The sequence below is a fragment of the Seriola lalandi genome, unplaced genomic scaffold, assembly GCF_002814215.2.
Source record: "Seriola lalandi dorsalis isolate HSWRI2012SDOR001 ecotype SW California unplaced genomic scaffold, Sedor1 jcf7180002054972, whole genome shotgun sequence".
NCBI classification, from domain to species: domain Eukaryota; kingdom Metazoa; phylum Chordata; class Actinopteri; order Carangiformes; family Carangidae; genus Seriola; species Seriola lalandi.
The window spans coordinates 3,262,131-3,286,487 of record NW_019525660.1 but is presented as its reverse complement, the minus strand read 5'-3'; the positions used below and the strand labels follow the sequence as shown (position 1 = coordinate 3,286,487).

General features: G+C 39.5%; 4 protein-coding genes across 7 annotated transcripts; 2 read left to right on the top strand and 2 right to left on the bottom strand.

Moving 5' to 3' along the window:
• Positions 1–751: 751 nt before the first annotated feature.
• c1galt1c1 (C1GALT1-specific chaperone 1) lies at positions 752–4,449 on the bottom strand. Of its 2 annotated transcripts, none has more exons than XM_087171720.1 (2): positions 4,188–4,449; positions 752–2,074 (listed from the first exon to the last, which is right to left on the bottom strand). In XM_087171720.1, the coding sequence occupies exon 2, from the start codon at positions 2,058–2,060 to the stop codon at positions 1,104–1,106; it is 957 nt and encodes a 318-aa protein (XP_087027846.1). In that variant the 5' UTR covers positions 2,061–2,074; positions 4,188–4,449; the 3' UTR covers positions 752–1,103. The 2 variants fall into 2 exon arrangements, with proteins under 2 accessions (XP_087027846.1, XP_023253881.1); XM_023398113.2 differs by having other exon boundaries at positions 4,293–4,449.
• Positions 4,450–7,448: 2,999 nt separating this feature from the next.
• Positions 7,449–10,232, top strand: urp1 (urotensin-related peptide 1). The gene is made up of 5 exons (XM_087171757.1): positions 7,449–7,614; positions 7,863–7,988; positions 8,102–8,142; positions 8,895–9,000; positions 9,924–10,232. The coding sequence occupies exons 1-5, from the start codon at positions 7,512–7,514 to the stop codon at positions 9,953–9,955; spliced, it is 408 nt and encodes a 135-aa protein (XP_087027883.1). The 5' UTR covers positions 7,449–7,511; the 3' UTR covers positions 9,956–10,232.
• A 162-nt stretch (positions 10,233–10,394) lies between these two features.
• Positions 10,395–14,950, bottom strand: clic2 (CLIC family member 2). The gene is made up of 6 exons (XM_023398174.2): positions 14,652–14,950; positions 12,998–13,107; positions 12,286–12,411; positions 12,072–12,172; positions 11,542–11,723; positions 10,395–11,045 (listed from the first exon to the last, which is right to left on the bottom strand). Exons 1-6 carry the CDS (start codon positions 14,703–14,705, stop codon positions 10,884–10,886), a joined length of 735 nt encoding a protein of 244 aa, XP_023253942.1. The 5' UTR covers positions 14,706–14,950; the 3' UTR covers positions 10,395–10,883.
• A 3,731-nt stretch (positions 14,951–18,681) lies between these two features.
• Positions 18,682–24,226, top strand: LOC111648321 (protein eva-1 homolog C). 3 transcript variants are annotated; one of them, XM_023398170.2, is made up of 8 exons: positions 18,682–18,972; positions 19,991–20,196; positions 20,331–20,454; positions 21,320–21,472; positions 21,707–21,850; positions 21,935–22,006; positions 22,094–22,174; positions 23,324–24,226. In XM_023398170.2, the coding sequence occupies exons 1-8, from the start codon at positions 18,876–18,878 to the stop codon at positions 23,707–23,709; spliced, it is 1,263 nt and encodes a 420-aa protein (XP_023253938.1). In that variant the 5' UTR covers positions 18,682–18,875; the 3' UTR covers positions 23,710–24,226. The 3 variants fall into 3 exon arrangements, with proteins under 3 accessions (XP_023253938.1, XP_023253939.1, XP_087027882.1); XM_087171756.1 differs by lacking the exon at positions 22,094–22,174 and adding an exon at positions 19,116–19,169 and having other exon boundaries at positions 18,862–18,972; XM_023398171.2 differs by lacking the exon at positions 22,094–22,174.
• The last annotated feature ends 131 nt before the right edge of the window (positions 24,227–24,357 follow it).

The following is a 24,357-nucleotide window of genomic DNA, read 5'->3' as shown; positions in this document are numbered from 1 at the left end:
AGTGCAGTAAGAAGTCTCACTGAAACGTAGTGGAGTGAAAGTATGAGGTAGCATTAAATTAAAATACTGAAGGTACCTCAGAATTGTATTTATGTACTGGATGTAACAAAAAAAAGGGTTTCCAGTGTAACTAGTAACCAAGGCAGAATAGAAAATAGGGGCCCAGTGTGTGTGTGTGTGTGTATATATATATATATCTATATATATATATACACGGTATATATGAAGCGTTCAGCTTAGCAAAGCAGTCCTTTAATTGTAAAAAAAAAAAAAAGTTACCCTTCAGCAAAAATCATTCACAGTAGGCTAAAGGTAAACCTCATTAACACCTGGAAGCTACTAGCGTTCTTTCATCCTCATTCCCACCCTGCAATAGTCAGTCAGTGATTCATTTTATTTACTTTTATTACCCAAGTGTTTTTTTTCTTTTTCTTTTTCTTTTTAAAAAGGCATCATATGGTGAGTCTGAAGCCAGGTGTTTTTAAAATATCAGTGGAACAATTACACCTCCGTCCTTTTTTTTTTTTTTTATATGTGTGACAAGAAATATACGTTACTCACTCATTAATTAAGCAGTGAAGGCCAATTCGTAATATGTAGAGATAAACAAGCATTACATGACAAGAAATGCACTTAATTTAGAACTGGGTTAGAACATGTTTGATTCAATTCTCAGAGGAAAGAAAAAGTCATTCATAATGTGAAGAGGGCCGAGCAATTTGTTAAACAGTTAAATAATTTCAAAACAGTATCACTCAATAACTAATGCAGCTTTAAGACGACAAAAAGACAAACATTTAAGATACATAACAATATTACAATAACCAAAACTTCCAGGTAATCTTATGTCACAGGCTTGATATATTTCCCAGTCATATCTTCATTCAAAAGGACGGCACTTCCATCAGCTGTGTACCTACACCACAAAGAAATGTGGTGCTGATTGTGCCAAGTGCAAAAGTTACAAATATACATAAAAGTGTTGTTCCCACCCAGGATCAAGTTTTACAAACAGCATAAGAAAACCATCTCCCAATACCGAGTTTTGCCATCACAGACGCAAAATAATTAAAATGCAACATCCAGCTTGAAGGAATAAGTCTCTAGTCATTGTCTGATCCTTCAGGAGGGTAAAATGTTAACGAGTCATGAAAATCGTGCCCGTAAGGTCGGAGTCTGTAAACTCCAAACATCATGACCTGCATTTGATTTGGTGACATCCCGCTGAATGTGACAGCCAAGTCGGAGCAGCAGCCCTCCACCACATTGGTGGGGTTGTCCTTCATGCTGTCTGTTATCAGGCTGTCGACACTCTTGCTGTTGAACAGGCCCTTTCCGTGTGCATCTTCTCCGTTCTCTGCAAACACACCTGTATATTTGAGACACACGGCCAGCTGCTTGTCATCACTCAGCTTCCACAGGGCTCGTCCTCTCTCTGGACATTTGTCTTCGTCCTGAAACACGTGAACCAGCCTTTTCAGAGCTTCATAGCTTAGAACAATGCCACTATCATACGCCACATACTCAAGCTCCCCTGACTTCATAGCATTGCCCAGATAGAAGGGCTCACTGGGATCCTTTGCAAGCACCAGGTATTTGAGGTTCTCAATGATGGCAAAAGTAGTCGGTTGTGCCACAAAGAACCAGCGCAGGTCGCCGGCATTCTCATAAGCATGCTTCAGAGCTTTACGTAACCTTGCCCAGTCATCTTTTTCTTTCAGGTCTATGGCCTCGAGCGCCTTAGAGGACTCTGAGGTGTAAAACACAGCCTTGTCACAGTGTTTGCTCCAGGTGTCCATAGCTGTAGCCCAGTAAACAAGGATCTTTGGCTGTACCATGATGATGCAATAAACCCGGACTTGATTGCTCAACTCCTGCACCTGGCTGTCAGAGAGGCGATTCAACTCGTCTTTACTTGGGGCCTTGACGTGATGATGATGGTGTTGGTCCTCCGTCCTGGACTCTGTGCTGGGGCTGAAACTACCCAGGAGTGACAGCACCAAGCAGAAGAGGCCTCCCATGAGCATCCCCTTCATGAAAGAGCCTCCCTCAGACAACATTTTGGCAGCAGACACTGGAAAAATGGGAAGATACATTATTGCGGCTGTCAGGAAATTCAGTATTAACTTATTTAGAGCTGAAACAATTATTTGATTAATCTAAAATACTGGTGTTTTTGACAATCACTTAATCTTTTAAGTAATCTTTCAAGCAAAGAGGCCAAACGCTACCTAGTTTCAGCTTCTCATTGTGAAGGCTTGCTGCACTTCTATGTTTTATTTGTTTATAAGTTGGACTTTGGAGTATCATCAAACAAAATGACTTGAACTTGAAAACATAACTAACTGCCATGAAAGATTATTTTCTTCAATTATTCTGCTGATTGTTTTCTTGACTAATCTTTCAGTCTATAATATATCAAAAAATTGTCAAAAATGCTTGTTAGTTGATGCCCTTTTCCTATTTGTGGAAAAACACTACACGGCAAGGAACAAAAGGTGACTCAAAATTGAATCAGACTTTGTGTTTTATTTGGCTGGAGACAAATTTCTGTGCACTGAAAATTTATCCACTGCAACTATCAACTACTTTCACAAATAATCAATAAACTGGAATTAAAAGTATCAGAAAATTGTGAAAAATCCCCATCAAAGCCCAGGCTGACACCTTTATATTGTTTGTTTTGTTTGACCAACAGTCTAAAACCCAAAAATATTCAATATACAATCATATTAAACAGAGAAAAACAGTAAATTCTCAGATGTGAGAAACAGTAGCCAACATGTTTTCTGCATTTTTTGCTTAAAGAATAGCTTTAATATTTAATAAATTATCAGATTCATTGTCAATCAAATTATTGATTAATCACCTCAGCTCTGATCTTGATCCCAGAACCTTAAGTGACATGTTGAGATGGTTTGTTTTATTTGAGCCTCAGTCCAAAACCCAGATATCCAGTTTGCTATCATAGAAGACCTTTAAATATTCACATTTCAGAATCTGTAACTAGTGATTATTTGGCACTTTTGCTTAAAATGTGAAATAACTGAAATGATTAATCTATCATCGAAATAGTCGCAGAGTCAAATTCTGTCTGTCGACTTATTGATAAATCGACTTATTGTCTTAGCTTTAACGTAAATACTGCTTTTTGTAGTCTGCCAGATTAATACATTATTTTGTATACAGCATTGTGGTTCTGTGCTTCTTTAGATCTTTAGGTAATATTAAGCCATTAATAGTGGGTGGCACTTGTATTGTTCAACTCTATTCTCCTGAAACTTATTTCATTGCGAGTTAACCAGCTCAGAAAAGTCATTCATAAAATGTAAATCTGTTCGTCTTTTATACAAACATTGCACAAATATTGTGGGCTGGCCTTCTTATTTGATCTCATTACTACTGTGTCATGTGTTACTAAATGTCATTCAATATCAGCCAAGGAAAGTAACTAAGTACATTTACTCACGTTCTTATGTACAATTTTGATGTGCTTGTACTTTACTTTGTATTAGTATTAGTATTTCCATTTTCTGCTGTTGTATACTTCTTCTCTACATTTCAGAGGTAAATCTCGTACTTTTTATTCCACTAGATTCCTTTGATAGCTTCCGTTACCAATTACTTTGCAGATTCAGATGAACACAAAATATAAAGTAAAAATAAAAATAGCCCAATAGCCATGTCAGAAAAATGTCAAAATGTCCATCCTAATCTCCCAAAGATCAACACCATGTCTCCAAATTACTTGTTTGGTTCGATAAACATGTCCAAACGCAAAATATATAAAGTTTCCTATCATAAAAGACTACAGAACCACATTTCCTTAGAAAAAAAAAAATTAAAATGATTAATCAATTATCAAAATAGTTACTGATCACTGTCGGTTCTATCGACTAATCAATAAATCAACTTGTAATAGCCTACTACTATTCTACTTGTATGAGTATTTCTACACTGTGGTGTCGGTACGTTACTTAAAGTAAGTGACAGATGTGAGTTGCTGTTGGGCTTCGTGCAGAAAAATGCCCTGTGACAAGGTAACATTGACATTTCAGGTTGATCTGGTTTAATCCGTCTGTTTGAAGTGTTTTCGCATTTTTAATGTCGACGTTTAATTTCTGAAGGAATAACGCTGAGTTTATATAACTTCCTAAATACCAGCGATTGGGATTAAGTCGCGTTACCTGTGGCTAACCGTTAGCTTTCATCTTCTTATCGTTACGTTTCACGGCTAACTGTGGGGTCTTGTTAGCGACATAAATACAAGAAATAAAGAGTATTTACTCTACCTAGTTAGGTTAAAGCTGCCGCGTCAGGTGCTGCTCCTGCTCTGCTCGTCTTTCAGCTCCCACGTTTCCTGTTCGGTGAGGTGCTCAACGTCAGGCGAGACAATTATTAATCAACTAGGTGGGGGCATGATTCACAACACGACTACAACTTCTTCTGTTTCCTCGTATTTCTTCTTCTGCTCCTCCTCTTCTTCTTTGAGGTGTTAACGGCAGCTGGCAGCCTCGGTGTGGTGTTACTGCCCCCTCCTGGAGTAAACTCGCTCCTACAGGCCGGTTCGTCAGGGCCAGAGACTGTAGGGGCATAAAGTTGGATAATGGAATAAACTGACGCTGAATTTAATTGCACGTCTTCATTTAATGGGACAATAACACACGCAAGGCGTTAACAGCGACCAATGGAGAAAGAGCTCACAAACGTCAACATACATTTGCACTTAGCACAAGAAGGACAACAAAATTAGACAATACCCCCTAAACTGCATTTTTCATTATACAACTTGAACAACTGCAGAAGAATTATATTTCATGCACGGACCCTTGCTTCTTTGTCTACACGTTACCTCAGGGGTGCGCTGATGTATCCAGGCTTCTTTCCTTCATCCTCATCTGACGACCATACATAATTTAATACAAATGTTATTTCAGTAAATATATTCATCTTTGCAAAGTTTGTTACAATCTAAGAGAGACAAGTCCCGGTGCTATTATACCTTATATCAGCATGTCATGGATTGCCTCTCGTCCAATCAAATGAATTCAGAAACTAACTGTTGTATATAATTGTATGTTCTTGCTGAACACTAAATAAATTGTAAGGATTTTTTAAGAATGTAAAATATTGGAGATGTAGGGTTCATCTGTATCACTGGTTGACTATTCCTTCTGTGAGGATTCCTGTGATCAATCAGCCATCTTCTGCCTTGTCAACCTCAACCTCTTAGAGTAATGGAGCTAGAAACAACCTCAGTGGGCCCTTTCCTCTTTAAATACCTCCTCTGTCACGCCCATACAAATAACTATTCAGTAAACATATCCATCTGTATTTAGATCATTATTAATCAGTCACAAATTGTTTAAGACACATATAAAACAGTCTGCACAATTTGAAATCATATTTCATCCCTCTTTTCTCAACCCACTATAATTAAGATTTCACTATGAGGTTTTAAAACATGTTGTGCTCCCTAATGTGTGTTCTCTTTTGGAAAACAAGCGGTGACACAGCAGATGAACTCTTCCTGATTAAACACCACAGCTATTTTAAGAGCCTTCGCTTACAGAAATTGACCGTACTCTCTGTCCGACTGGATTTGAATAATTCACAAGGAAGTGAGGACACACAATTAAGTAATTTGCCCACATTTGTACGTATGCCATGCTCTATTATTTTCTCTAATCTTTCCTCAGATATTCACTATTGGGTATAAACAAATCAGTTCATTTAAAACTCAAGCTTTGTCATAGAGCAAAACAGTCAGTTTGAGTTGTATCAAAACTGTGTGATCTCAGTTTTTGTTTTCAGGTCAACGACAGAGGAAGTCATAATGACTTTAAATACACATTCCCCTTGACCACGATAAACACATCAATATAAATCATGAATGGAATTTTAATTGTGATAGTTTGTTATTGTTTTGTCTTACTGCCCCTCTCTAAATGACTAATGTGTTTATGTGACTGGTATGTCAGTTTTAAGGTGACTGTTTGACCTTAAAGCCAAACTCTGCTGTGCCTCTGCCTCCTCTCGTTGACTGCTCGGCGGCCAGATGAATCAAAAGTTGTTGTTTTCAACAGAGCTGTGGAGACAACCATATAAATCACCTGATGCCACGTACATTCATCTGAAGAGCATTTGTGACCTTTCATTTTGACAAAAAGCCCTTGGGCCTACAGCCTTGTTGAACAGGTAAAACTCCAGACTGCTTTTGATCTTTTATATTTTTGGAATCATTTACTCTTGACTTTGTTCTTACATTTTAAACATTTAGAAGTTAAGTGATACGTTCGTTTTTAAATCTCACATTGTAATTTTCTGTCCTCTCTTGACGCAAAAGTGCAATGTTTTGTGATCAAATTAGCTGTTTTTCAGGTAGAGGTGAATTTTGGATGTAGCACCTGCACATAATAGATGTGTGTTAAGAAAAAGCTTCCTTCCTCAGGCCGTCGGTACAATCTGACCTCCGTATATCCTCTGCCTTCTCTGCCACATCACTGAATCTTTTACACTGCCCTGCACACTGCACATTTGCACTTGTGACACTTATTAGATATTAGATGGTCCGCCATGATATTTGTTACATATCCATAGTGCCCAGATGATGTGTCCTAATGACTTTGGTGATCTTCTTACTTTTCCTCTAGCGCCACCATGAGGCTGAATTTGTGGTCACTGAAATATGGTGCATGCCCCCCTGCAGGATGACTTGCAATAACTTTGGCAAATGCTTAACTTCTCATCCAGCGCCATCATCGCATCAAAGAGCTAATTCGTCCAACACTTTGGTTTATGAGCAAATATATGTAAATGTAATGAATGAATTCCCATCATTCCCAGCTAAGCTACATTAGCATTTAGCTCAAAGCAACACAAGTGCAGCCTCACAGAGCCTCTAGCATGGCTGTAGTCTCTTAGTCTTGTATATTGAGAACAAATGGAACATCTGTACAAAGAAATGAAAGGTTCACGTTTTAACATTTTTTTAAAATCTACATACCCTCTTCCCCCCTTCACCCACCCCTCCAGCATCTTCCCCCTTATAACTGTTTGTACCTTTAGCTCAGGATTACCACAATGTGACCTGTTTGCTCTTTGGACAGTCATAATTAATGACCTCAGAGATGTTAATCGTTCAACTCAAAGTGACGCGGAAACCTACAGTGAGATACTTCCACCAGCTCTGTGATCGCAGACATGAGCAATGACACGAATTGGACATAAACCATCAGAGCTCCGCTGGACAGCCGGTGATTGCTGCTGCGGAGTAAACATTTGTTAGGCCTCTCTGTTCAAGCACAGATAGGCTCCGGCTGAATTGACAGGGTCCCCTAAATTGTGTCTATGACGCCTGATCCATCCCATCCGAACCATTAAGAAGGAGACTGGGTGTGATGATAATGTATTGATCAGGTTGTGATGGATGGCCACTGAGGGTATATAAGTGAAGTTCTCAGTCGGGCTGAGGTATAGTCCAGATCGGGTCATCTAAAGATAGAGGCACCATGCTTTCTGTAGCTCTGTTTTACCTTGTAGCTGTGATTTGTTCTGCAAGACGGACACATGCCCTACCTCTGTACCCTGATACCAACCTGGAGCCACAGCCGGGTAAGACTCTTTCTGAATAGTTTTCTCATTTTTTCTTATATATTCTTTTAATTTTACTGAAAATGTTGGTTTGCTTTAGGTGAATTATACCTTTTAAAACTGACCTCTTGTCATGGGCAACACTGGCAAATTCTTCTGATTTGCTGCATACCAGTGAGGCATGAGTTCAGCTGGGAGAGCAAACTCACTGCAGAGGTATTGACGTCCGAATGGCAGAATGATGAAAGGAAGTTGTTTTATTTCAATAGATTTCATTCAGAAATTAGTGTCAGAGGTCGAGGATGGGTCCAATACTGCCGAGGGGGAGCAGAGAGAGAATAATCTGTATCCTCTACTGATGCAGCGCAACGGAGGCCGAGACTCTTGGAACACAGGTAAAAATAATAACGAATAATAAATAGATATTCGCAGTCCAAAGACAAATGAGTCAAATATGATTTTCAAAATAATGATATTTCAACTTTTACTACTACTTTTTTTCCCACAGGGGCAAAAGGTTCAGCACAACAAGATAAGTTTGCGAACATGGTAAGGCTGATAATATGCATCTGTCCTCACCAGTGCAATATGTAATATAGCACTATATATAAAATATTATCGCACAGCAAATTAACTTAAGTAAAGTTAACTAAAGTGTTTCAAGGAAAAAAGGAAAGAAAAAAAGTAAAATCAAAAAATGAAATCATTAAAATATAAGAAATGATTGGGACAGGACAAAGAAGAAGGTAAATTCGAAGGATTGAATTGGAAGTTTATAAAACTGTTTTACTAGAGATTTAAAGGAAGTCACTGAGGTAGGAAGATGAATTTTTAACAAGAAGGCTGCTCCAGAGTTTGAGGCTTTCGCACAATTGGCAAAATCTTTTAAACCCCTTCTTAAAACTTATCCTTAAAAAAAAAACATTCTAAACTGAATAATATCATTTTATTGTTCATATTTTATCCGCTCTCCGTACTTTTAGTCGCCTGAAACTTTTCAGTTTTATTGTGCTGAATTGTTTTACGTGGATTTTCCTACGCAAAGCGTTTGTAACTGTTTTGAAAAATGTTTTATAAATAAAGTAGATATTAAATATTATTATAAATGCATCTCCTTTAGCTTTAAGCCTAGATCAGAGGGACTGGTAATACAGGTTTGTTGCAGGTACACAGGTGCTTTAAAATTAATATCTGAAAATCAGTTCTAAAATCAACTGGGAGCCAATGCAGAGAGGCTAAAATTGAGACTATGTGATCACCATACATCTACATATATTTGTTGTTGTTGTTGTTGTTTTCAGGTTGAGGACCTCAAAGAAACGGTTTTGAAGCTGGCAGCGGCCGACAAACTTCGCTCTCAGGGTTTCCTCAGATCAGAGCAGAACTTACCAAAAACAAACAAAAGAGGTGAGTGACTGATTCTTTTCTATCAAGCACAAACCACACCTGCTCCTTTTACGCTGTCACTGACGAGGGCTCAGGCATTTAGTCCTGACGTGAGATCACCTAACAATACCTGATGTGATACAGGATCTGGGCTGACGTTATTATAATGCAATGAACTAATCAAAAGGATGTTTAACTAAGGCTTGTTGTGCTTGTGCTATTTAAAGTAGGAAAGGTTATTTACACCTGAACAGGCAGAGACTGAACCAGAACATTCTACTCAAGTAGAATAAGTAAAGTATATAAATATATATATATATATATATATATATATATATATGTATATATATATACATATATATATATATATATTTATTTATTTTTTATTTTTTAAGAGAAATTGAAACCTAATGCTCACGGATGACAGGTGCAATTAAAAGTGTGTTTTAACCAATTTATTGAATGTTTATATTCTGATTATAAATGATGAACAATGGGAAGTAAAATGTTACTAAATATAAAACAGCAGAGGTACAATACCAGCACAGGATGATATGTTATAGGAGTAAAAAATAAATAATAATGTGATTAGTTTCAACAAAATCACAGATTTCCTTCAAAGGGCTTCACAATCTGCACAACATGCAGCATTTACTCTTAGACCCTTGATTTGGATAACGTTACAAAATAAACCCTTTAACAGGGAAAAGGGGAGAAAATTCATGAAGAGCAAGAGAGGAGAGATTATTCTGACAGACATGCAATAGATGCCGTGTACACAGTGTATATGGAATATACACAAGAACCAGAAGTAAAATTACAACATGGTTAAACAGATTAAAAAAAAAACATTAGGTAAATATTAAATGAATATATAAGTGCATAAAGAATGTAAGATATCCTCAGCTTTGTTCCTAATTCTTCACCCTCTGATTTCCTGAAAGCGTGTTTCTGGAAATACTGTGTGACCAACTAGAGCGCAGCAGCAGCAGCAGCAGCAGCAGCGGCAGCGGCGGCGGCGGCGGCAGCAGCAGCGGCAGCGGCAGCAGCGGCAGCGGCAGCGGCAGCAGCAGCACATCTGGTGTGATTCTTGCAGGGCCGGGGCGGAAACGCCTTCACTCTCCATCACCGTTTGTGTTTCCCACCAAACAGTATATTCATCGTCTAAACTGTATCAGCAGAAAATATATTTTTGGAGTTGTAAAATGATCTTTTTCTGTGGCTGAGAATAAAGTTGAATATCTGAAAAGTCATTTATGTGACCTGCTTTCGGTTTTGAATTTTAAGATAAATATTTATGGTTTGAGACGTAAAGAAGGACGATGAAAGTCAGGATTGTTTCTGCATTTTTTCCCACAAGGCAGCATTAAAGCACTAGTCAGCACACACCAAAACCAAGAAAAACAAAACCAAGATTATGATATTATTATTTTATTATTATTGTGACAGTGAGACAATTTAATATCATAATCATTATCAAACTGTATTTGTACAGGGTTAGATACAGAAGTGTATTTCATGTTTTACATTAAAATGAACTGTTTGTGAAGGTGCTGCTCAAACTAATAGAATCATATATATTCTAATGAGGGTGTGTTGATCATAAAAAACTTATATTTATATTTACACTATAAACAAAAATTCTGCTAAATTACATCAACAGTCAATTGCACATTTGGCCTTTTCAATGTGGCATAAAAATACCATTTATCTGTGATCGACTATCAATAAATAGTCAATACATACAACCAATAAAACATTTTGTTTTAGCATGTCCCCAAGTCTTACTACGACATCAGGTCAAGCTTTTTAAGGTGGACTAGTGTCTGATTCATTGCCACAGTTTTAGCGCCCTCTACAGATCATCATACATGGTTACACTTGGGAAAACCAGTTTAAAAAGTTTACTTCCTCTTGTTGACCACACTCAAGTAAGCCTTCTCAATTTCAATGTCTGCCGGACACGTCTGTTTGAACTCCTCTCTCTCGTAGGCGTTCTGAAGGTATCGCCACACACCTGTGAACTGGTCGGGAATGTCAAAGTCGCAGTACTTCTTGGCAGCAATCTGAAATAAATGGAAAGGAAGATCAAAATGAAGCGTTTTGAGAGCGTACCTGCAGGTACAGGAAGGTCAGAAAGTGACAGAAGTACTCAGATCATTTATCTAATTGAAAGTATCAATTCCATGATGTAAAAATACTCCATTACAAGTAAAAGTAAAATGCATATAAAATACATACTGTTCAGCATTATGTTTAATATACAAAAGCATAAAGTAGTTGTTAGTGTTTTATAAAGAAAGCTGCCTTGCCTATTAACAACCCCAAACCCTACTTTTTGTACGGAGTCAGGTTGGGAACCCCAGGTCTAATCTTTCTCTAGCTGTCGGATAAATGCAGTGGAGTACAAAGTAAAACATTTCCATCTGAAATGACAGTTTAAACAACTAACAACCAACAGTTTAAGATCCACTCTATAACCCAGCTGTACAAAAAACCCCAAACTACACTATACCAGAGAAATCCAACAAAATCAACAACACAACTGATGTGATGTCTCACCCTGATGACGTGCAGCTTGGGCAGCAGGTTGCAGTCAGCTAAGGTGAGGCGGTCGCTGTCCAGGAACTTCCTCTTGGAGACGCTGATGGTTTCCGTCGAGTTGTGGTCAATTTCCTCAGGGAGGGGGGAGTTCAGGTAATCATCCAGGCGTTTAAACTCCCGCAGCAGGTTTTTCTCATGGACTGGAGAGTCAGAAACACAGAGACACATTGAAACGTGTGGAAATTAAGTAAATTCACTCAAGTACTATGTTTAGGTATAAGTTTTACTTTACTTTACTACTTTTCACCCCGCTACATTTATTTGACATGTATCTTTAGTTACTAGTTGGGTTAATAGGTTAATCTACAAAACGGTACAAGCTGTTTAACACCCCAGCCAAAGGAAGTGGCTCAGGAACTGGACTAATTTGATTATTATTTATTATTATTTATTATTATTTATTTCTAAATCATTTCAAATTTCAACAACTTTATATACTGTTTATATACTATGACATTATGAGCTGTTATATGTTTAATGAATCTTACAGGCGTTGTTTGGGCTGTTCTTTATGAAAGCAGAGAACTTTGCAAAAATGTCAGCACCCACGTCAAAGGACTCTTTGTTCAGCGGGCTGAGATGAGGATACCTGCAGGGAGGAGAAGAAAGGAGAAGCCTGGGGGTAAACATGTGCAATGAGAATAAGCCATCATCAAATTCATACTTCTTTAATATTTGTACAATGATTAAGCCCTACAGTACCTGGGAGGGGCCAGTGTTTGTTCAAGAAACTCCTCGATTTTGATGAAGTCTGTTTTCAGGGTGCCGTTGTAGAGGAGGAAAGGAGGGTTTGTCCCTGGGGCCAGGTCCTTCAGCTCTGCTGGTTTCCTGGAGAAGACACAGAAAAAGATGGACAGAGAAAAAGGGACAAGGAGGGAGGGGGTTTGACTTGGTTATACATGTCTTCATTCAGTGCTACGATCAGACTGTTATCAAGCATGCGAATCCAGAGAGCCTGTTGGTTATCGAGGCTGTCAGAATCGAATGGGGCACTCTGGATTAATGATTTCAACGTTAGCTGTTGGTTTAGTTATAAAAACACACAGCGCTGGGAGTGGTCGCTGATTTCAGAGGCCCGCTGTGTGTGCGCTCTGAATCATTCAATTATCAGCATCCTTTCAAAGTTTCCTGATCTTATTTGCTCACCGGTAATGACCCTGAGAAAGTCACACAATAAAAGGCTCAATTAAAGAAGGTGTTTGTATGAAAGCCACATAGAGCTCTTTATATTTTTGAGTTTACAGGTTCCACCCTCTTACACCAATTGACAAGTGAGAAATGGGTTGGATTAGTGAAAAAAACTTCTCAATTTCTCCCTCGTTCCGTTTCTTAATAGAGTCCTGTGTGAAAGTCCCCACGACCAGATGCTCAGGAAGTGTTTGTGTCACAGAAGAGGGGGGGGGGGGGGGCTTACTTCCTCATGTCAACAGTGGTCACTGTAAACTTCACTCCTTTCAGCCACAAAACCATGAAGAGCCTTTGGCAGAAGGGGCAGTTCCCCACATTCTCACCATCATGTCCAGCCTGAAAAGCAAAGAAAAAGTTTTGTTAGGACATTTATCTTTATGGTCAAAACGAGCCACAAATGTCCAGCAATCACAATATCTCTCCTCGTCTCCTCTGCTGATAAACAAGTGAGTGAGAGGCATGTCGGGGATATTTAAAGGCAGTTTCCTCCATGTAGAGGAAAAGCAGGCATTGTGTTGTGGCAGAAAACAACAGACGCCAACATTCACACTTCTCCTTCAGCCAACTCAAAACCATGTCAACACTGTCTGGTTAAAGCCCCTCCTGCATTTTTACCAGACTCCAACTTTAAACCATATTGTTGTCAACATGTGGATGTTCAAGAAATAGTATGATATTTTGGGAAATGATTTACCTTCTTCGTGAGAGTTAGATGAGAAGATTGACACTGCTCTCGCTCTCACTCTATGTTTGTACAGTAAACATGAAGGTACAGTCAGCAGCTGGTTAGGTTAGCTTAGCATTAAGGGAAAATAGCTAGCCTGGCTCTGTTCAGAGATAACAAAATCTTCCTTCCAGCACTTTTAAAGCTCATTACATAACAAGTTATCTCTTGTTTGTTTGATCTGTACGAAAACCAAAACAACAACGAAACAATTTGTGCCGGAATGTTTCTTGGCTCGGAGCAGTGCCCGTATCCAACCAAGAAACAGTCCAGCACAACCAACCCCCATGAAACCACGACTTGTTGTTTTCACACTTTGGTTTTTGTACAGAATAAACAAATGTGTGTATAGGTGGATGTTGCTGTCTTCAGACACAGCCAGGCTAGCTGTTTCCCCTCGTTTCCAGTCATTATGCTAAGCTAAGCTAACAGGCTGCTGTAGCTTCCCCAAAATGTAAGTGATTGAATGTTGAATGTTGCCGTCACGAGGAGACACGATGTTCTGTCTGTGTATTTGTTTCTTAGATTCATTTGACCTCGTTTTATATGTTAGAAAAAAACACAGTGTCTGTACTGATACCCACAACTAAAACACATTTGTGTTCAGAGCATGAAAAAAAAGAACACCTGGTGTATAGTTTAGTGTTTGGATAAAAGTGGTATGATATAGCTGACTGTATCTGAATGTGTGCGTAAGTTAAGTGGGTGTGCCAGCTTCATACTTGGGGCCAGTCACCCTGCATGCTCCTCACTCCCTCTGGGTGTACGATGATAAGGTGGACTGTCTGTCTGTGGCCAGAGGTCGCTGATAAAAACATGACGTGACCCTCAGCGAGAATACAAACACTTCAACATCTGTAGCACATGGTATCTGGGGATGGCGCCCATCAAAGTGGGAGTTGTCCTCTGATTGATGCTGCTCATACAGAAACTTATTGTAGATCTCTGCCCTTTTACAATACTGATAAGTGAGAAGCAAATCCTCGTGTGACTCCTTTGTTTGCCTATATATTTTTTCTCTTAGATAACAGTGATATCTAACAATGAGCAGCACATTCTTTTGACAGTGAATTCAGGTGTAATTGGCTTTTGCCTCACAGTTCACAGTGAACTTTCTCTTGCAAGTAATTAGTGAAAATGAACAGAAATGACTGACCTTAATGAACAACTCGATGCTTGGCTCCTTGTCAGAGTTCTGCCGGAGTGCCATCTTGTCCCAAAAAAGTTTTATTCACTTCTTTTTTTTTTTTTTTTAATTCCTTGCTCCAGGCACAGCTTCTGCTTCTGTCAGCGCAGCCTTAAAATATCCACAGAGCTGAGGAGGAAACTGATAATAGTGCCCCTGAACTGCTCTGGTTTCAAGTGCCTTCGTGGTCGTGGATGTCAAGGGGAAAGTGTAACACCTCACAGCTACTGACAGGCTATCGCACTGAACATACTTTACCAGCCAGAGGAGAGGGAGGATCCAGAGAAATGGGCGGTGTACACACTCTTAAATACCCCAAGCCATGATCAATGAGACAAGAGCTCAAAATAGTAGGTCCCTCTAAAAAATTGCAATATACAGGAACTGATAAGAGGATGTAACTCAAAACACATAAATTCGGACAATTCATTTGGGCCAATTACATTCCATCCGTGTTAGATATGGAGGAAATAATAGAGGATGACTCTTCACAGAAAGGCTGTAGTTAAATACAAAACATCCCCTGTGTATCTAGGGACACTGGGAAACAGGAGCAACGACCTAATCTATTTTACTCACAGGAAAGTTGCTTTCAGTCTCACGTCTGTGTGACTTGATAAAGTACAATATATCTGCTTTGGCTACAGGAATGTTCAGAAATACCTGAACATACAAATTATTCACAGTCTTCAAAAGTGTGTTTTTACATTTGATAATGATTGATTATTTGTTTATTTTGCTGCTATTATGAAGTAAAAACAAAAAAAAGGGGTATTGTTACAGTGTGGTATTTTCTTCACCGTTGCTTAACCACAGCGAGTATTTCAATGTCATACCAGTTTCACTTTATGTCAAAGAGATTTATCCTGGTTACTTTTGCTCTTCTACCTTTATATAACCTTTATTTTAGAAACTTATACTAGCATTGTAAGTAAATTAAAATACGCACCAGTCTACATTTTTATTGACATAATGTTTGTATTTTTGTTTAATGCCATTCTTACCATATTTTTTAGTCTTTTGTAACTATTTATTTTTTATTATACATGCCTGTTTGTGTCTTTATTGTGTTTGCCTTCCCACTGAAGGAACACTGTTTCAATCCCCTGTATGCTGAGTACTTTAAATAGGAGGATGACAATAAGTTTTACCTTGACACTGACTTTGAAATGGGTAAAATTAGCTTCACCTTGACCAGCTACAACATTTAAACACTGCTTAAAGTTTCATGCATCAGTAGCAACAATCCAACAACAGAACACGTAGTAATATACTGTAACACAGAGATGGCTAATTCTGATTACTTTTACTTGTCATCCTGTAAATTTAACTGATAATATGTAAATGATTTCACTCAAGTATAACGTTGTGTTATTGCTACTTCAACTGAAGTAAAAGATCTGCATATTCCTCCCACTACAGAGCATAATGTATATTTTGCTTATTGTACGACATTTTCTACTTTACTGTAGCTACAGAGGTCGGTTGAGTCAAACTATTATTGGATATTTCAGGGGTTTTTTTGTGAGTAATGGGGTGGAGTAATGGTGGCGGGAATCCCCCCTTGAGTGTTAAGGGGCATTGAAAGGGCAGAGGTGGTAGTTTGTTTTGATTTCTAACCTGTTTTGCATGAGATACAGAACAAAGAAAGAAACTATTAAAGTCTTGTGCTTTCCAGTCAAAACCATTTGATCATTCCTTCTTTGGAATACAAACATTTTCAGAAGTGGTAATAATAATAAGCAACGGTGTGTAAAGCTGATTTGGTGAAATGAATTAATGTGACAGTTAACTTTCATCTCATGACTACGTCCTGGGCACTGAGGGCTCACTTCAGCATTGGTGCTTCTTGTAATATAGTATCATTTACAGTAAGTAGGGGAAGGGAAAATTTATGACAAATTCCCCAAACTGTGGTGTCGACTTCCCTAAAGAAATACGACCGACAGCTCTGGTAAGATTATGCAATGCATTACAAGGAATTTAGCAACAAATTACTCCAGAAGATACAAGGCTCTGAGCCACGTTCGTGCCTCATTTATCCTGAGAGGATTAGGGGAATTTATATCGCTGAGCGGGAGGATGAAAAACAAACCAATCACACTGAAATTCCAAAGAAAAACATTCAACCATGATAACAAATATACCAGAGGCAGAGAAAGCTGTAGAAAAAAAAAAACATCCTCCTCTCTCTGTTTAAATATTTATAAAATCAGGGAGGTTTTGAAACTATCCTCAGCAGAGAAAGCCAGAGCAGACAGCTTTCACTTCCTATGGGAGGTAAATGGAATTTTACTGGAGTACAAGTGGGAGTGTCACCTGCATGCACACGATTAAAACGTGGGCTTCGCCTTTTGAATGATCAGCCTCCATTATTACTTCCACTCCCCTGCTATTAGAGGGAGTGTTTCGTGGAGCTAGTGTGATAAATGACCGGGAAACTCATTTTGATTCACCACCATCAAGTGGCTGCAATCACTGATACTGTCCCGAGCTCAGCACTGTATTATGTGTCAGTGTTTGGTTGGTATGACAACAGCCATCACAAAGGTGTTGAGAAAGAGAGGATGTGTAAAAGGGAAATTAGGGTTAAAATCATAGCCTTTATAATCAACTGAAACCGAATGATTCTGGCAACACAGAGAGGATCTTTAGTAGGTGAGATTTCCTGAGTATTACTGGAAATAGCTGGCAGCTCTGGAAACACGTGTCACGACAATGATCTTTCGCTTCCTCTACTTCAGACAAAAAGATAGGAAAGCACAACGTCGTGGAGGAAGACACACATATCTCCACTGGCCACACACAGCGGCTGGAAGTGACCTCCTGGAAAAAAGAGCTTTATCTCCATAAACAGGCAACCCTCAGTGTTGACCACTCCATGACAATGAGACTTGACTTTGCCATTACACAAACACGCACACGCACACACATACACACACACACACACACACACACACACACACACACACACACACACATACACACACACACACACAAACACACACACACACACACGTAAGGTCAAGATGTTGTCCTTCAAACTGGATAAAAACATGATGGTGAGCCACTGCTGCTCTGTAATGGATTCAGTTTCTATATAGAAAACACAACTCATGTTGGGGAAATTTGGGATTGCTTATTTGCTTTCTCTCTGAGAGTGAGATGAGAGGACTGATACCACTACCTTGCCCGTGAGGTAAGTACACAGCCGGAGCTGGGAGGTGATTCGCTGGTCGCAGGGGGGAAAACAGTTCGCCCGGCTACCTGGTGGCTTAAGGCTGACGTATACACTGTGACTCTTTTAGTCAAGAAATAGCTCCGACACATACACCAACCACGTCTCACACTACAAACAGGCCCTTATCCTCAGCAGACATTTTGACACTCTCGTAACACGAAAAAGCAAACGTGTTACTATTAACATTTACAATGCCTCCGTTCAATTCAAATGTCACAGTAAGTCATGACAGTGTGACAGTGAGCCAGCATAAACAACGCCCACACCCTGAAACTGAAGCAGCTAAATGGAATTCAGCCATCAGTAATTTTAATATTTACACCTACACCATTTTCCTACTGTGACATGAAGAATACCAAATGTCATTTTTACATTTCTCTTTGTGCCCAGATTAAAAAACACAAGACACAATGTGTTAATCTGGTTTAGCGATATTCACTTTATGTGTTGTGTGTTTTGGACTTTGGACAGAGCCAGGGTAGATTTTTCCCTTGTTTCCAGTCCTCATGCTAAGCCACAGGCTGCAACAACCAAATCAAAAAAGAGTCAAATCACAGGTTGCTGCAGCCTGTGTGGTTCAAGTACGAAGATGATTTATATCGTGAGTTTAATGCCTAGTGAAGATCTATCAAAAATATTGCTTTTTAAATAAACACTGTGCTTTTATATTCACAATTTCTCCTTTGATATTTAATGAAAGTTACAAATTAAATCCAGATACATGTCTGTCAGCATCTGAGGTCATACAACATCATCAGCCAAAGCAGCACTGGAGTTCAGCTGTCAGCTCTGTTCAGTTAACTGTGATTTTTTCTTTCATCGTTAAAGGGGGCTGGCTGTTTCTTGTAAACACAATGGCACCATTGACCTACTGACCGCTCTCTCCCAGTCAGTCAATTGCACAACAACTCATTACAACCAAACCCTGGGGTCTGTCATGCGGGATATGCACGATGACAGTACCATGGAGTTTCTGCCGGTCTTTCCGTCTTCTGCCTCTCCTTCTGGCTCTGAAGATACACACCGCACATGCGGCTCCCGATTTCTCTAGTAAGTGCTTTGTTTTTGACATCAGGAAATGCTTCTGTTGGAGAAAGTAAAAATGCTGACCGGTTAATTTTCAGTTGTGTAGGAAGCTTCACAGAGACATTCAACACTCCCTAATTTATCTGCACATCCTGCTTTCCAAACAGCTGGTGCAGCTCATGCTGAGGGACCAGAATCAGGGTGAAGAGGCTGCGGAACAGGTCCTGAACTAAGATCGTCACAGAATAGGACATGATACTCCCACAGTGATAAATAAACTGCAGTTGACTTGGGTTTATATTGAGCTGTTTTGTTGTTTGGACTGTCTGACTGATAACATTATGTCGTCAACGATGATATATTCAGACAAAGCCAAAGGTAGCTTTTGTCTCAACCACTATCATGAGCATTGGAGGGTATCTCTCTATCTGACCCTGGCAGAGATCTCCATTTGTTTGTGTGGCTGCAGGCTCTGAGGAGCCTCATTGTGAGTGAGTGCCTGGTACTGCCTCACATTTGCTCCACGAGGTTTCAAACCGCCACTCACACACACACACACACACACACACACACACACAGAGCTGAGCACAGGAAGCACACATGGGAGGGGAGGCTTAGTTCAGTGTCTATGTGTCATTGTCATGGATGTTTGTATGTGTGGTCATAGTCCAAATAACGTCTTGGACAGCTACAGCCAGTCACTGAGACAACACCCAGGCGACAGCCAGGACTCAGCTGCAAGGGCTAAATAAAGCTAGTCACACTGCTGACTTGCCAACTATGAACAATGAAGGACCTCAAAATTATGCATTACTTAGTACTGATAACTGAGTCTACCAGTCATTTCAACTTTACTACCATGGAGAGAAAAGCTATTAATAAATCAAATCTCAATCAAACAGGAGTTATAAGTGGGTGACACATTAAACCACTGTGTTTGAGATTAGAAACCAACTTTTGCTTTAATTAGCATCATACTGTGGACTATACCTGCTACTAAAACTAATTTAATGAAATTAGCTTCATCTTATGTTCTCTTTAGTGTATCTTCACAGTATTCTGAAGAACCACACGGCTCATGCATGTGAAGGAGACATGCTCATCATCGAGTGTCCCTCCAGGACGTCTGTGGCAGTCCTATCAGCTTTCTATGGACGGCGTGTTCCTAATCAGCACTTGTGCCCCTCTGCGAACACCAACACAACTGTGGAGGAGGACACGGCGTGCACTTCACCAATTGCCATCGAGGTATCCAAAGCCACAGTGAGACGCATGTGAACTCAGTCTGTGTTTTAGTAAAGCGCTCTGCCTTCTTAAATTGCTGTGATGAGTGACTCACGCTGCAGATGACGGTTAGTCAACATGATTTCTTGCCTCTGCAGAAAGTGCTGTCAGAGTGTCAAGATCGCCGTTCCTGTCACATCCCTGTCCTCAGTCCAGTGTTTGGGCAGGACCCCTGTCCACTCACCAGCAAGTACCTCCTAGTCTCCTACAAGTGCAGACCAGGTAGGCCACTGAGATGTTAAATACGTGGGCAGTGATATCACCAAAGCACTAATGATGAGCGTGCCAACCTATCAGCCGGTGGTTTCGTGGTTTTGTTTATGTTGCTTAATTGACAGTATTAATCAAACAAACTGTGTGTCTTACATGTTTAAATCTATTACTGAATGTCCTTGGATATAGTTTGACAATGTTTCACACTTACTAGTTTTGTCCCAGGCTTTTAACCATGTCACACAGTCTTCAACAGATTTTGCTCAGTTGTCATGGAGATATTCTGTATCTGTAGACATGTGAGCTCAGTAGCTGTTATGATTTCTTCCATCGCACTTCTCGTTCAAGATCATGTGATATCATTGAAAGCTATTGGGAAATCCTATAAGAAGTCCTTGACTTAGTATTTTTCTTTAGACATCCACTAGTTTCTGACCATTTTAGTAAAATATAAAAAGCAAATAACAGATAGGCGAGATAAATCAATCACAGTTCAAGGGTAGGGTCCCAATTTTTAGTCTGTTTTAAAATAAGTACATTGAAATGTTGTGTTTGCCTGCTGTAATGATTCCTCGTTTTTATACTGGCCATTAAAAGAACATTTGGAAAAACAAAATCCGGAGTTACTGTTCTGTGAAAAAAAAAGTATGGCAAAGTTTAGCTGAATACAATACGAGGCCTCTGATATACACACATACCACCCAACAATAACAACTTTGATAGCAATACAAGTAGACATGATTTCCACTGTGCTGGAGCAGCAGAAACAAAATAAACAAATATAAGTAGAAAATGTTCCTGAAGTTGCACTGGTACTGTAAATCCATTTTTTATGTCCTCACTTGTAAACTCATCCGTGTCATCTGTGTTTCAGAGCACCACCGCACAAGACTCGTGTGTGAAAATGAGCGTCTGAGGCTGATGTGTAAAAATGAGACCGTCCTCGCCATCTACTCAGCCACGTTTGGACACCTTCTGCATGGCAGTCCTCACTGTCCTCACGAAGCTGGATCACAAAATGACATGGGTCTGAAACAGGGCGCTTAAGCATCATCGAGTGGAACAAATATCAATTGAATAAACATGGAGGAGAATAATAAATAATTTCTGTGGCCTGTTCATTTATTAGTATACATTAATTTGTTAAATTAATCATTCATAATGTTGCAATATTAGAGATTAGACATGAAATCAGATCATAATATTACAATATTACACTTATTTCTGCATTCTATTCATCATGCATCTCAATTTATTACAGAGTGTCTGTCACCTACGGCCCTGAGGAAGGTGTCCCGCAGGTGTCACGGCAGATCAAACTGCTCAGTCCTGGCCGATACTCAAACCTTTGGGGACCCCTGTTTCCCCGGCACCAGGAAACACCTGCGGGTGTCCTTCACGTGTGGTGAGTGACAAGGGGACGTTACTGCGTGTAACAGATGCGACATGGTTTGCTGCATTATGTAAAAGTCTCTCATTTCCTCTTCAGTTCCCCGGTATCTTCTGGAAGATGTGGGCAGAGGTTCAACCGATCCTTTCATGATTTCGGACTACACACATGGTGAGAGATAAGACTGAATGTTCACAAGTTTTATAGCAAGCAGCAGAGTTTGACTGGTGTCTGAGCCCAGACCCCTCTCACCTGCAGGTGGATGGTACACTGGCCCCACCTACAGGCCTCAAAATGTGCTCTTAACCAACTCTCTGGAGATCATTGAAAAAATTTTGGGTATGTGCACTGATGCCTGTGGACCTCCGGCTGGGGCTACATGTACAGTTCATTGTTGTAGATCATACTTTAAAGGCCCATACAGGTGTTCTTGCACATTATTTTGCACATAAATACTTTGTATTGCTGCTCATAGTTTTCTTTGGCATGCCACAGATTTTTAGGTGGATGAGTGCAATTGATCTTCTTATTGAATCCCTTTCCATTTATTACAATATAAAAACATTTGATTGCACATGACTGAAAGTTGCTTATGATATGTAAATGTTCATAGTGAACATTGAATCCTTTCATTATTGTAGCCTTGTGCATGCAGTTGAAAGCCTGATGTGATATTTACCGTATTTTTATTATATCTTAGGTAATTTTCCACTTCATAATATTGTACAGCTGTTCAGCACCAGGGTACAATGAGCCTGCATTAAAATTAGTTGAGCAATTCAAATATCTTTGAAAGCTGCGTAACTCTACTTCAAGAAAATATAACCTGCACTACAGGCTTTGCCCAATTTTTGTATAATGTTTGTTGAGAGAAGTGTCAGTGTGGGTTGTTTCAGAAAGCACAGCCTCTGTTTTTATGTGGCGGATGAACAAAACATTAAAGTTTAAGCTTGGGCTCCACCAGAACAGAACTTTACAGTTGAACTTAACCTGAAAAATACCATGCAAACAGATGGCAGATAACTGTGAGTAATGCAGGGGTTCACTGGTCCTCTGCGCCCAGTGGTATCTCACAATCCGTCAATGTGGAGACAGTATTAATGTGTGCTTCAATAACACATAAACAGTGTTTTCAACTCTATCACTCAGTACTAATAATGTAACACTTACACAATATATTAAAACAACTCAATGTTCCCTGTGAACACTTACCTATCTTCAGCTGAAGCTTTTGCAAGTTGATTTTCATAAAACACTGATAAGTGAACTCAGCAGCATGCAGACTCATCAATCCGAAATGCCAACTTACTACAAAGTACAGGATATGTGATTGTTGGCTAACACAAGGCAAAAACACCTGTATGGTATTTAAGTGGAAAGTTTGGAGCAGAAGACTGCACCTATAACAGGTGTGCTAATTTGCTGTGTGTAATACCAACATATTTTTGAGCTACTTAAACCCATGATCCTCTCTTGCCTCTCTTCCAGGTCTACCAGAGAAAGTGGCTTTGTATTTCGTCTCCGGCATCTGTGCTGGTCTGATTTTTCTGCTCTGCGTGTTTGGTCTGCGCTCCACACTAGTGAGAGATGTTAAAGATCTGGTTTCTGACCTGAACTATGAGCTGAAAGCATCTCGCAGACAGCGCAAGGAGCTCATGGAGGACCTCTACGATGATGAGATCTCAGACACGTCGTCCTTCTGTCGACTCACGCAGTCCTACCGCACAACTGACATCTTCAGTCCTTCCACGTTGACAGTAGAGATGGTTGATCGTGGAGTTGAGCAGACAAGGGATCTGCCCAATGGAGACATTTGGCCACACCGAGACTCCAGCCCTTATGCCATTCACAAGATTAAAACCTACAACAATTGACAGAAGTCATGTATTAGTGAAGCTACTTTTACAGCATGTTCTGCCATACAATTTAAGTTGCAAACTGACATTATTCTACTTAAATGAACATTTGTTTTACTTTTAAATGAACATAACTGTGCCTCCATATCTGTGTTCTGTCATTCATAAAATGTCATAAAAGATAATGAGTCAAATACATGAAGTCCTAACATACTAGGTGATTAATCATTATTGGGACTGACATCTTTACATTCATTTCAAATGTGATATTATTTTATAAAATAACACAGAGGTCTGAGCTCATATTTAGTAATGGTGTTGTACTGGACTGCACCCCCAACACACCTCACACAGTGTCACCAGGACTGAACTTTATGTGCTTTGTAAAGAGAGATGTTATGGCTGAGCTGTTGTATTGCATTGCAATAGATGCAGGTTTACCTAATAAAGTGGCCACTGAGTATACAGTTTATTGCAGTGTAAGTCCTATTAACCAATAAAGATTGTGTCAGTGGGGTGCGACTGCAGAAAACAATGCCTCTGTTTAATGTCTAGTAGTAAAACTCTGTGCACCACTCTGGATACAATCCATCTTGCTGGACAGTATCTGTCAGACAGGTGAATTCAAGGGTTATCCAGCAGTGTATGTTATAACCTAATGTTAAA